Source organism: Citrus sinensis, chromosome 9, assembly GCF_022201045.2.
Source record: "Citrus sinensis cultivar Valencia sweet orange chromosome 9, DVS_A1.0, whole genome shotgun sequence".
In the NCBI taxonomy this organism is placed as follows: Eukaryota; Viridiplantae; Streptophyta; class Magnoliopsida; order Sapindales; family Rutaceae; genus Citrus; species Citrus sinensis.
Window position 1 is genome coordinate 15,320,135 of NC_068564.1, and position 13,501 is coordinate 15,333,635.

The window sequence follows — 13,501 nt, forward strand, 5'->3', positions numbered from 1 at the left end:
ATTTTCTTTTTTTAATCCTTAATAACAACAACCATAATTATTCTGAAACTGAATAATACCGAAATTATTAAATTCAAGAACTCTAAAGATTTAATCATTAATCAAAAAGTAAATTCGATTCTCAATGATTCAACATAAAGAGGCTTTGATATCCTTGTTAGAAAATAATTAACTTTTGGAAAAGCATCACCTAAAATCCAAGAAAATTCATGTTGTATTTCCAAGAATCAATAAAAAAATATGAGGAAGTGTACCTGAATCCATAATGTTTAATTGCTCTCTATTGTCGTGTGGTTTGTCTTTCAAATCAACACATTTTCTTAGAGAATCCTTTAAACTTCTCTCTACACTCTTTCTAATGACGGGATGTCAGCAGAAAATAGAACGATACATTTGACCTAAGAACCGTAACCACTTATATAGATAACTCAAGCACAGGTTCAATGAAGCCATGTTTTAAAAGAGATTTTCAAAACTCGATCGAAGTTCATACTAACTTCATAACTAAGCAACTGTGCAGTTGTTCATCAAAACAAAAATTTTCTTGATCTTAAAAAAATTTGTTGGATCCTTAATCCAACGTTGGGATTATATATGAATAATTATTTGTTACGAACTATCATATAAGGTTAAGCCCAATTAAAAGTGATCAATTATGGTTTTCAGTAATTTAAGCTTTAATGAATCTAATAAGTTGTGGGGCTTTAATATGTAGAAACTTAAAGATAACTTTTATTTTTATGATGGGTAGCTCAGAGGTTAGTTGTTTGCCTTTTGAAATAAGGGCTTTTTAATAATTTCATTGTGAAATTTAAATATCTCAATTCCTCCTTAGATAAGGAATTTTTAATGCTTTCATTGTGGAATTTTAATATCTTGATTCTTGGGGTGGATTTGACAAATGGCATTATATGACTATCTCCTGAGCTTGTCCGACAAGCACACATGAGATTGTCAGGGTGCTCTCCCTATATAGCCCTATGGAGGAAACTATTAGTGGGGTTCTTTTGATGGAACTAATCTAGCACAGTGGGGATCTTCCCATACTAACATGCTTAAGGGCCAATTTGAGAATGTTGTAACTTTTAAAATAACTGTTGTTAACTATACTATAAAAATAATCAACTTTAAAGAGAATCAGTTAAATTCAAAAGTACTGTAAGTTTTGAAAGTAGTTATGAATATTTAATAAATTTTATTGTTAAATTACTGAGAGCAAAAAATGACTAAAATGTATATAATGTATGATAAAATTTACTTATACATATAAAAACATGGACATATAATATTTTAATTGTTTATTATAATAATTCTTACTAAAAATAAAATTTATAATATATTGAAACAAATTTAATAATAATTCGACCAACAAATTGATATTAATAAATTTATATTGATGAATTATAATAAAAAATATTAAAATATTGATTTTGTTTCCAATTTGAAGAAGGATAGTTTTGGGTTTAGGTAATAATTTTAAGGGTATTTATGGAATTGTATTAAAGGATAAAATTAATTTTCAAAATAAAAATCTAAAAGTTATTCATTCCCTACTTTTTAAAATCAACTGTAGAATAGACTGATTTTGACAAAAATGATTTTGATTTTTTTTATCAAACACTAAAATTAATTTTTAAATTTTTAAAATTACTTTTAAATCTCCCAAAAATAATTTTAAATCAGCCCTAAATATTTGTGGTGGACTTACCACCTTTGAGATGGCCCTCCATGACACAGTACAATTCTTGGGCACCAAGTGGGAAAGACTTTTTCTCATATGTCAGTATGCACCTTTGAATTTTCATTTTCTGGCTTCTGTAGGGCTTTTGCCAAGATGCCCTCTTATATCAGTGTCACCCTCTAATGGATCGATTCAAATTTGATCACCTAGACCACCTAGAAGATATAGAACATCTAGAAAAACAGTTTTAACTGTTTAAGCATATTCGACACATTAATAAACTATAAACTATTAATTGAAGTAAGAATATCATTTCCCGCTATATAGAACACCTAGAAAATCAGTTTAACTGATTAAGCATATTCCACATACTTGTAAACTGTAAACTATTAATTGAAGAATAGCATTTCCCGCTGCATCTCTACAGAAGCAAAAACCCTAGAATTGCAACAATCATCTTGTCCCAAAACCACTAATCAAAGCTTGAAATTCAACCATGATACCGCCTTTGAGGAAACTGCAGTTCATCAAGAAATGTGAATAAATTTACACGGACGGCATACAAGTTCACATAAATTTTTGGAACGCCCACTTTCAAACTAAATCTACTGCAAGAATTAACAACTGTTATTGTTTATACAAAATCTTGATTCATTTATTTTATAAATGTCAGTTTTTGCCATCAGTGCTTGTTTGCAAGATTTCCTTTCGAAATACAATCACAAAATTCTTATACGACTCAAGTCAATTTCTACTCCATGTTACAATATATTAAAAATGGCTACTGTAATTGAAAATCAATGCATCTCTTACAATGAATTAGAGATCTTAAAATTTTTGATGAAATTCGTATACAGATTTAAGCGGCAGTTTTGAGAATACAAGAACTTTTGTACAGAAAGAAAAGGCACAGACATCAATTGTTAACTATCGCCGTTTCATGGAACACGTTCCAATACTCGTTGCAATGCCTTTTTGATGCCTTCCTGATCAAGGAATGTCGAAAGTTGTATCTCTTGCACCTAAACCACAATGAGTTACCAAAACTAAAATGAGAAAGAGGCAGAGAGACGGAGAGAGATGGACACAAAGAAAGCCATGACGCAACTCACCTGCCTTCCAGCACGAGCCAGGAGGGTAAACTTCTTACCACTGGGTGGTGCCTACAAGATGACAATTCCGATATAACACATGGCAATCACTCAGCACAGAGAGAATATCAAGGAAAAATTGGAAGAAACTCACATTTGAGAGCCAAAGCTGCAGGTCTTGTGAAACAACACGTTTCTCAAAACCTTGTCGGGTTATTCTTACATCATCTATACTGACCAGAAACATCATAAAATAGCAAATAAGATATTCATCTTGAGATCATAAAATGACCAGAAATATAAAAACAAATTAAGAAAAAGAATTACCATGTAATCAATATTAAATGAAAAATGAGGACAGAAATCACATCATAAGACTGGATCTCTTCCTATTACACATTTGGGGGGGGGGGGCAAATGCAAAAGAAAGAAGGAAAGGAAATGAAACAGTACACACGCATATGCCTGCATGAAAGGTTAAACACAGTGATTATTCAATTAAACATCAAGCTTGGGAACACATTAATGCAGTCATGCTGTTCTGTTTTTTCATAATTCCAAAACCTAACGTACATGTGTTTTTTATTTTTTTTGAACGTGCAGATTCAAAGATAAATGGCAATGCAGAAAACACTAGAAGAGGGCAACATGGTTACATGAAAACAAACAAACTTGGACAAGAAAAAGAGAAGTGCGACTTGTAAGACTGATTCTTGCCCTAAGGAAAAAGACAAAGACAGAAATTCACCCTGCAGAGACATTCTTAATTAAGAAAAATTTTAGAATACACTAGAGATAATACAATCAACTAATGCATATATGACAAGTGTATTTAAATTTTATATAACCACCATTTGCATAATAGGTTTTCAAAATAAATGCACATATGTCGTAACATGATTTATTTGTTATATGGCTGACATAGTAGCTTTGATATATTCTAAAATTTCTCCTCAATTAGAGAAAGAAAGAGCCCAATAATTTATTATTCTCCCAATAGCTGTCATCATATTTAATAGCCATACTTCAAACACTTATCAAGTTTATTCTAATGAAATCATCCAAAGCAAACTTATTAGGCCAAGGTGGTAGATCAAAAGTGCATAAGAAATGGGTTGAAATTAGCTTCAAGAATATCTATTGACTTTAAAGACATCACTATATGAATCATACAAGATCTATCTCCTCCATTCAACTAAAACTACCTTAAATAAAACCCTCCATTGGAAATCCATCAGCAAAATAGATCCAGAAATGAAAAAGTCAATAAACTGAACTCTAATAACAATAATGAAAAAGTCAATGATGATGATTGTCATCATCATTAAATCCAAATAGACTGGCAATGGATGCGACAGAAACGTAAAATAAAAAAAATGGATAGATTGAATTATTTATTTCCTTGAAACATGAACACCAAAAATGCTCAATGTAAATGCAAATTTATACTTTTTTAATGAAAGCCTCTAGACATTTGGAATTACATATTCATAAGAAAATAACTTTTACAAGTTTATCTTTGCACGCAGGGCAATGATAAATCCATACCCATCTTCTTGTAGAAGCTCTTCAAATATGGCTCCAAGCCCTGGAAGAGGTTCAATAGTATTGCTATTACTACTGCTCATGCTTGAAGAATCAGAAATAACAGAGCCATCCTGAATTTTCAGTTCCATCAGCCTTAATTCTGTCTTGTGAATGATGAAGAGATTAATATGATAAAAATGAACATAAGATTGACTTTATATTACAAACCTGTGGAATTACTTTCTCCAGAGTTTCCAAAAGAGGATCTTCTTCCAACTGTTTGATTGACAGAGTGATCCGTGACTTTTCCCTGCATTTATTCCAAATGAGAATCCCAGGCAGTTGCTTATGATATATGAAATTTAAATATGGAAAAAGGGGGTGAAACTTAGGAAGAAGGACAAAAACAATATATATATATATATATATATATATATATATATATATAATCAAAAATAAGAAAACTATCTCAAAATCCACTTATATTGAGCTAGTTTCAACCTTCTTAAACTACCGGGAGCCCCCAAGGGCGTGTTCGGGTTGGTAACAGCATCAAGCTTGTAGCAGCTGACGCCCGGGTTCGAGTCTTGGGGGTAGTAAGGGGGAAAATAAAAACCTATTTGGGCTTTGCCCATCCCCTTACTTAAAAAAAAAAAAAACGTACTGGGAAGTTGGGCAAAGTCCTGTGATTTTCGTTAGAAAAGAGACTGGGAAAAAACTGCAAACCATCATTTGGTAACTAACCAAGCCAGTTCCCAATTGGTGATGACCGACAACTTTAATTACTGTGCAACAAAACGAGCACCCTTCGTCAAATGATGAAAATGATGCTCTGCACAAAGACTTTATGCCCTTAGACTAGCATCTAAATTTCGACCTAGCTACTATGTTTACTACAACAAATTTTCCAGGATTATAAAATTATGTCATTAGCACTTCCTGTATAAAAATGCCATCTGATCGAGTGGATGCTTTTTGAAGCAAAAGAGCAAGAAACCTTCAACTTGCTATGTTAGACTTTATAGAATTGAGGAAGAATGAAGAAATCACCATTTTGTCCACAGACGATTCTTGATGGTTATAATGATAGACAACAGTCAGAGAAGAGACCTTAAAATTAATGGTAATAGGTCAGCTGAGATTTCAAGCTGATGGAATTTTATGGATAGATTTCACAGTTGTTTCAGCATAGACAGTGCATTTTTATTTGAGTGTGTTATGAGAAATAGACAAACTTAGAAAATGGTATCAGCAAAAAATTTCCTCCAACTAATTTTCATTGTCTCAAACTGTGACGTCCTGTTAAAAATAACAATAAGACATAAAAAATTGAACAGTTGGCATTTTAGCTTGTTCCAACAAGAAAAACATATTGGTCTATGCATGTTCAAGTCTTTCCATCCTGATAAAACCTTAAATAGTCCCCTAACTGAGTGACAGACATGAGTTTGAGCTGTTGATGGAAGCTTGTTGGAAAATGCTAAAGCAAAGCATGGTACTTATTCTAACTTCTCAGTCAAAACACGACTCAAGTAGGGACATTGAAACACACTCGAGCTTTTATTTGACAAAGCAAAGACCACACCACCAAACCAAACCCCAACACCCGCCCGCACCCCTCCCCCCCCCACCAAAAAAAAAAAAACTCTACTTTTGTGACAATAAATGAATAAAAATTTTAAATTTGTAAACCTTTAGGCTTATGGTATCCTCCAAGTTGTATCATCAAATGTAGCATGACCTTGTAAGAAAAAATAATCACTAAAAACGGTAGATTTAAAATTGTACGGTACAAAGCTCTTAAAATTTCACCCAAAAGTATGTCAAATTAAATTATTTTCCTTCCATTCCGATGGTACAAGATGAATAATAAATATTCAGCTAAAGTATATTCCATAACTCAGTTTAGGTTATAACCATGCTAACATAGTCGCTGATTCTTTGAGTTGTTCGAAAAGCATCTATTGATTTAAAATAGGAGAATGTAACAATGCAAACTTACCTATCAATTTTTATAACTTTCACCCTCACTTCATCACCTTCGTTAAGGATGTCTCTAATGTCTTGAATCAGATCCCATGAAACCTCCGAGACATGTACTAGCCCAGTTAGATGATAGAGACCTGCATCACAGTTCACAGTTGTTTCAAATTTCCATAGAACACAAATGCAATACAAATCTAGAAGTATTAAACTGGAGACAGTAATACCATCAGGAAAGCGTAAATGAATGAAGGCACCATAATCCTCAACAGATCCCACCCTTCCTACAAAAATATCCTCTACATTAACTCTTGAAGAATACTTGTTCCAGACAGCATCCTTTTCAGAGAATACCAGCTTCTTCATCTCCTCATTAGCTTGGATTACCTAACATATTGAGAAAATACACCAATATCACTAAACCCCCAAGCAACTCAGGTAGTTAGCAAGAAAAGAAAAAAAGGGGTCAAACTTGAAATATTTTGAGGTTTTCATTTTTCATCCTTCATTTTTCTTTTCGAAGCAAGAAAAAATTATTTGATATGCTAAAGCTACCTTTAATAATGTGGATTTCTGATGATTGAAGAATAAATTAGTCTAGAGCATTGTTTTTCTTTGTTTTTCTTATGATTCTCTTCAATTCATTCCAAGTATTTTTTTCATAAATCTCTGCATAATTTTCCCTTCATTATCCAATCTCAGAACTTTCCTCTCAGCCTCTCACCAGCAAAAGACCGGGCCCAAGGAAGTACGAGCAGACAGAAGCAATTCTCAGTTAACAGGATACATTCTAATTTCAGGGGATACCATTTGTCTATACCAATACAATTGAGGAAACCAATGTGTCTCATGAACTAAATTAAAGAATTTACATTATGATACAAAATTAAGCTCAGAGAAACAGTTAAGCGAGAAGAATTAAAAAAAGAACACGTATGGATATACTGTTATTATACTTGCAGAGATAATTAATAGGCTTGAATTATCTATAGATAGCATGAGCTAGCCAATTGTAAATGTCTGGAGCTATATAACAACACGTAAACTGCCTGACAGCACACTTACAACCTGAAATCAATCAAAAGTAAGTGCACAAATTGTAAAACACAACCTATTCTAAAAATTGTTCCCATTGACACCGTAAATTTTGAATCCTGAAGCAAATTAGTGACTCTAGCCTTCTTCTAATTGATCTAGGGATGGAAACGGTACCCGCAAACCCGCCCAAACCCACCCACCAAAACCCGCCCGCTGCAGGTAATTTTGTGGGTTGTGGGCAGGTTTGGTATTATAAATTAAAGCCCGCACTAGGTTGCGGGTGGGTTGGTATTAGCCAACTAGTAGCTCTTTTTAAATATTTTTAATTTAATTTTAATTGAAAAAATATTTAAATCTAAACATATAGAAAGTAAATAATGTAAAGTGCAAACGTACGTGTAAGTTGAAACATGCCTAAGTCCTAACAGGCTTTAACTTAATGCATGGATTATTATATACTTATTATAATTTTGTATGGACTATTATTCTTTAACTTAATGTATGGATTATTTCATTATTATAATTTTGTTCTTTGGATTAGTATTTAAAAAGTATTATTTTTTAGATTATATTAATCTTAATTATTATTGTAGAAATCGTGTTGGATGAGTGCTAATGGTGTGAATAAAATGAAGATCTTCTCTTAGAGCTTGTATTGAATGATAATATCAAATAATAATTGTTGTTTTTAGATACTAATTTGTGGTTTTTTTATGGATTTGTGTATTTTATACTTAAATTTGAGAATTTGTGTTGGATTGATGTTGAAATTTTAATTTTCTATTTACATTGGTTAAATCTAGAATTGAGTATGTTTTGTGAAATTTTAAGTTATTATTATAAATTTACATATTGAACATTTGTAATTTTAAATATAGAAACCCGAAAAAATCCGCTAGGTACCATTGTGAGTTTGGTAATTGTCAAAACCCACAGCGGGTGGGTTTTCTTCAAAAAATTAAAACCTACAGCAGGTTGCGGGCGGGCTGGGTGTGTTTGGTAATTTAAATTTTGTGTGGGTTTGGGTTTGGTAATGGCAAACCCGTTGTCTGCGGTGCCCATTGTCATCCCTAAATTGATCCCACATTTTCAATAGTAATGATTTTGCAGAAAACTCAGGAATGTCTATCAAACATTTCATGTAAACTTTTGGGCCATTATATACTGATTGTCTAGTGATAACACTGATGACTATGCATCTAAACACCAACTTGTTCGTAAAGAGATTTAAGCAGATATTCAAATAGTTTCAGATTATTAAGATATGTAAACCCATTGTAAAAAGTGGTAACGTACAGCACCGCTTAAATTAAGTTAGATTTTTAAGTGATATATGAGACCCATTTAGGATTCTTGTGAGCCAGAAAGATAAGGGACTGCATAAAGAAATTCTCACCTTCACAGATATAATTGACCCTGTCAAACCTTTGGCAATCTCATGTATACTTTTCTGTGGCTCTAAACGAGATGGTATCACAGAAAGAAAGCAAGAGGTTAGCAAGAACCAAATCAGATGGTACAAGAGTAAGTTGACAATGAAACTACTCACCTACCCAAACTGTAATTATGTGGTCAACAGTGCATAAGAATGAACAACATATGACTAGTGAAAAATTGATTTGTCTTAATAACAAATTGGTCTTAAGTCCCATCAACTGTTTCACGGAAGCATAAATTTTTTTTATCTAATGAGGATTATTGCAGAACAATGAAGGGGAAAAAAAATTGAAATAGGGCACATTAGGGGTAGGCATATCAATCACTTGGCTGAAATAGCATATGCCATTTGGAATGAGATTGCATACTTCTCCCTAGATAATGCATTACAACTAAAAACAGCAGTTGTTCATTGTCTTCTATATATTCAGAGTTGAAAATGTTCCCCATTTAGGAATGAACACGCAAATGGATCATTGGATCAATTAAAAGGTTTAGGTAACAATTTCTAATTCTCAGACTTTCCAGTATGTCCACAAAAGAGATTTCAAACATAAGTTTTGGGGTGATAAGAAAAAATGAATATGAAGTAAGAATTGGAGAAACTATAAACATTAAATGAACAGTTGACTGTGAAAAAGAGCTATTCCATTGCTCCAAAACATGATTAAAAGACAGAGGATCTAGCAATAAAGAAAGAGAAATGAGAAGGAACTGGCTGGAAGGATTTGAAAGAATTACGTCATTAAGTGGGTTATTGTTCTACACAAACTGCAACAGAATAAACCCCATCGAATAGTTAAACATAAAATTTATTGGCTAAATTGATTTTTTTATTTTTGTTTAAAAAGTAGTGGATGGGCAAAACTCAAAACAACTTGTTTAACATAGTTAAATTTCCCGGACAATTAAATTGATATTTAAACAACCATCCGTGAACCTAAGGGTAGCTTTGAGTGAAAGGATAAAACATGAAAAGATTATAGTAAAATTAAAAATTAAAAACTAAAAAGAGAAGTACCTTTACAAGAATGAGAAGGGCTCATCTGGGGAAAGGGAAGAAAACCCACAAGAGAAAAGAAGCGAACAAGCAGACCTCCACCATTAAAGCCTTGAATCTTCCCCTCATAAATGAACCCACTTTCTTTGTAAGCCCTTGCCGCCTTCCAATCAGCAGAACTCTACTTCTTCAAATAAACAAAATATTATTTACGTATAATTAATTACATTTGGAAAAATTCTTGAACAGCAAAGGCTAAGCTTGTCAGTTGTAATTATAAAATGCAGAGACCATAACCAAATGAAATTTTAACACACCCGAGATTGAGATTGCCGATTATTAGCATCAGATGAGTCGTCGAGAATCGGGTTCACAGTGGTGGGGGTAATTTTAGCAGCATTAGTAGAGAATTTACCAACAGGACAAAGGTTTCTTTGGCAAATTCTTTCTATGATAAGTGGGTTTACACATACTAGAGATGATAATGATAATGAAGAATAAGTACATGAGCTAGCATCAAGGCATGTATTTGAACCTATTCTTGAACTCAAGGATAGCATTTTTCCTTTTTCTACTTCAAAGTGAATTTGTTATCCAAGTGTTGCTTCTGATGTACAAGAACGAGATAACTAGATGATAGGATATACGGTTGAGCTGGGAATTTATGGTTAGTTTGAACGTTCCATGTGTCATTTTTGTGCCCACAAATGCCCACTCTTTCAATATCTTCCATTCAATGGCAGTATTAACTTCTCGCTTGTAGGCTCTAGCTTGTTTACCGATACCAAAAATATTGACTCCATTTGCTGAGTAATACAAGTTCTTTACAAATTACCCATTGAAAAACTGGGGAAAAGTACGTGATACTTTTGTAGTTTGACAAAATAGTTACCGAGATAATTTTAATTTTCAAATGAAATAGAATAGGCAATTAAATTTGATTATTTACTTATTAAAATTATTGTCATAACTAACATTAAATATTATCAACTAAATTTATGAGAAATGATAACACTCCCGTAATTTAGTGAAATTACTTCAAAGACCCGATATTTTTATAAATAGTTAGGGTTGGCAATTTAAGGGCTTGGGTTGGGCTTTTTCAAGCGTGGACCCAAGCCCATTAGAGTAAGAGTGTAAAGGTTGGGCTTGGACCAGACCCACTGCGCGCTTGGGCCGAGCTTAAGCTTTTACTTATTTTTTAGTTTTTTAAAAAATTATTGTAAATTTGAAATGAGTTAATAATAATCAAGTTGTTATAATCAACAATGAATTAAAAAATAAAATTTTTAAAAATAAAATAATAAATAAAAAAAAATGAAGCAATTAAAATTTAGAGATTTAGTTTTTTTTTTTTTATATTGGATTCTCTAATCTACGGACTCTATTAATTAATTGATATGTAAAAGAGAGTTTAGCATTATAATTTCAAGTATTTTGATTCATTATTGATATATAAATTAGGAATTCAAGCTTTCTTTTTTCCATTATTTTTTAAATTTAAATTTATTATTCTAATTTATAAATTTACTTTTTTTAAAAAAATAGAGGGCTTGTGCCTAGCCTGGGCTTTTTTTCCTAAGCCCCTTTGTCCAATCCCTCATACGAAAGGCTCGGGCCAAAGCCTGTAGGAATGGACAGGACTGGCCCGGGCTTTTTTGTCATCCCTATAAATGGTCGCATACATACTTTCGTTCTCGATAAGGAGTTTGTATGTTTAAAAAGTGGCTCGTATGGCCATTTCTAAACATAAAAGAGTCTTTGTATCTTTAAAAATTATATGTATAATCATTTATGGAAATAAAAGGGCCTTTGTGACCATTTTTTCAAACTAAGGGGTGTTGTTGTCTTTTTCTCTAAATTTAAATGAATATCTAAATATTTTGCTAGTTTTCACCCATTTTTAATTAATTCAATTCAAAAATTATTTATACAACTTTTTCAAATCATGTATTATACCAATTACCAAACATAAGACAATGTAAAATATAATTGTTGGTGGTAAAATTTAGGTAATGCAATTAGAGCATGACATGTGTACAGTAGTTTCATGCCCAGTTGGCCCTTATAAAAAGTGAAGAGGAAATTTAACGAGTAAGCGTAAAATGAAAAGATCCCAAGAAAAGAGTGTGAGCCATACTATTAACCTAGAAAGTGCAAAGATTATCTCCCAAAATACCTTGAAGTTGCCTCATATTGATGAAGAACTACTATATCAAAGACAGCCCCCCCATCAAAATTACTATAGGACACTAGGATATTATTCTAATATGGATTATCTCATCTCACTAACAGTCATATGCATCAAGATGAGAGAGGGAACCAACTCAATTTTTATCTAAGCCATTAAAAGTAGATAAAACTTCTCCAAAAGCCTAATTAGCTCATTCAAAATAAGTCAATTAGAGATTAACGCATGCTAGTACTAAGGACAGTCTAACAATTGACATGTGCCTAGGCCTAAAGAAGTTAAGAGACTTAAGTTGAATAGTCAAATTACCTAAAAGCCCCTACCTTAGTAGAGGAATGGCTTATTTACAGCCTGCCACATGTCCAATAAGACATTAAGATGTCCTTGGGCACAACTTGTATAATATTATGCCAGTCTCAGCAAAACAAATTCAGTTTCTTCCTCACAACTTTCAATTTTTAACTGATGTTTAAATTTCTTAAAAATCCAACATCTTTCCAAATACTTACCTAACTCAACTGTTGGAGTGCCACAGTCGGCCACCATCGATATTACCTCTAACAACTATTTTCTCTTATTTTCAAGACAATCTCAATTTTGTTCATCCCCATAAAACTATTTTAAGGTGAATCAGCCCCTACTATTCACAAAACCACCCTTCAAAATCAAGCTCTTATAATATTTTTGGGCTGAAACAAAATCAAACAAAAATAATAATATAATCTTATCACATGACCAAAAGATACGAATTTAGCTCTATGTGACAATTTCTAAAAACAAGGTTCTTTTGTATGGTTTTATATGAGTTTGTGATAATTTTTAGATACAGACTCCCATATTTTCATAAATGGTCATTTCTAAACAAAAAAAAGAGTTTGTGTGTTTAAAAAAATGTTTGTATAGCTCTTTCTAAACATTAAAAAAGAAAAAACGTCTATTTATATCACTATTTATGAAAACAAAGGGATCTCTATGACCATTTCCTCAAATTAAAGGGGGTTTGATGTTGTTTTCCCTAAAATATAAATGAATATCTACTTTTTATATATATATTTTTTTAATTAATTTGATACAGAAATTATTTATACAACTTAGTCAGATCAGGTATTATACTAAATATAAGACAATACACTATATAATCTAATTTTATCATATTCAAGCCAATCTAATCTAGTGCATTGTACTAAAAGTGGCCCAAAAGATATAAATTTTAACTCTTTGTGACCGTTTCCCAAAACATGGTACTTTTGTAACCTTCTTCACCAAATCTTAGGGTTATCCTTCATCATTCCCCCAAAATAATAACAAAAATTAGAAGTAATTTTGTTCAATAACAATTGGCCCTCTTAGTTGATTTCAATCCTCCCAAAGAAAATGAAATTAATTTTATTTCTTAATAAAAAAAACTCATTCCAAAATAATTAAGAACAGTATTATTTAAATTCACAAAATTCCTCCTTGCACCCATTTAAAAAATATATTAGTTACTAGAATTTCAAAAATATCAAAATTATCATCCACTCATTTCCTCTCATTACTTTAACATCTATATT

The 13,501-nt window shown here is 32.0% G+C and overlaps 1 protein-coding gene across 4 annotated transcripts; it reads right to left on the reverse strand.

Annotated features, from left to right (window-relative positions):
• Positions 1-2,450: 2,450 nt before the first annotated feature.
• LOC102616265 (uncharacterized) lies at positions 2,451-10,425 on the reverse strand. Of its 4 annotated transcripts, none has more exons than XM_025093325.2 (10): positions 10,075-10,425; positions 9,779-9,938; positions 8,717-8,778; positions 6,510-6,669; positions 6,302-6,422; positions 4,528-4,609; positions 4,321-4,360; positions 2,927-3,000; positions 2,794-2,844; positions 2,451-2,703 (listed from the first exon to the last, which is right to left on the reverse strand). In XM_025093325.2, exons 1-10 carry the CDS (start codon positions 10,315-10,317, stop codon positions 2,620-2,622), a joined length of 1,077 nt encoding a protein of 358 aa, XP_024949093.2. In that variant the 5' UTR covers positions 10,318-10,425; the 3' UTR covers positions 2,451-2,619. The 4 variants fall into 4 exon arrangements, 3 of the variants coding, with proteins under 3 accessions (XP_024949093.2, XP_006492976.2, XP_024949094.2); XM_006492913.4 differs by having other exon boundaries at positions 2,927-3,005; positions 4,321-4,430; positions 10,075-10,419; XM_025093326.2 differs by having other exon boundaries at positions 2,927-3,005; positions 4,321-4,430; positions 9,779-9,944; positions 10,075-10,222.
• Between the last annotated feature and the right edge of the window lie 3,076 nt (positions 10,426-13,501).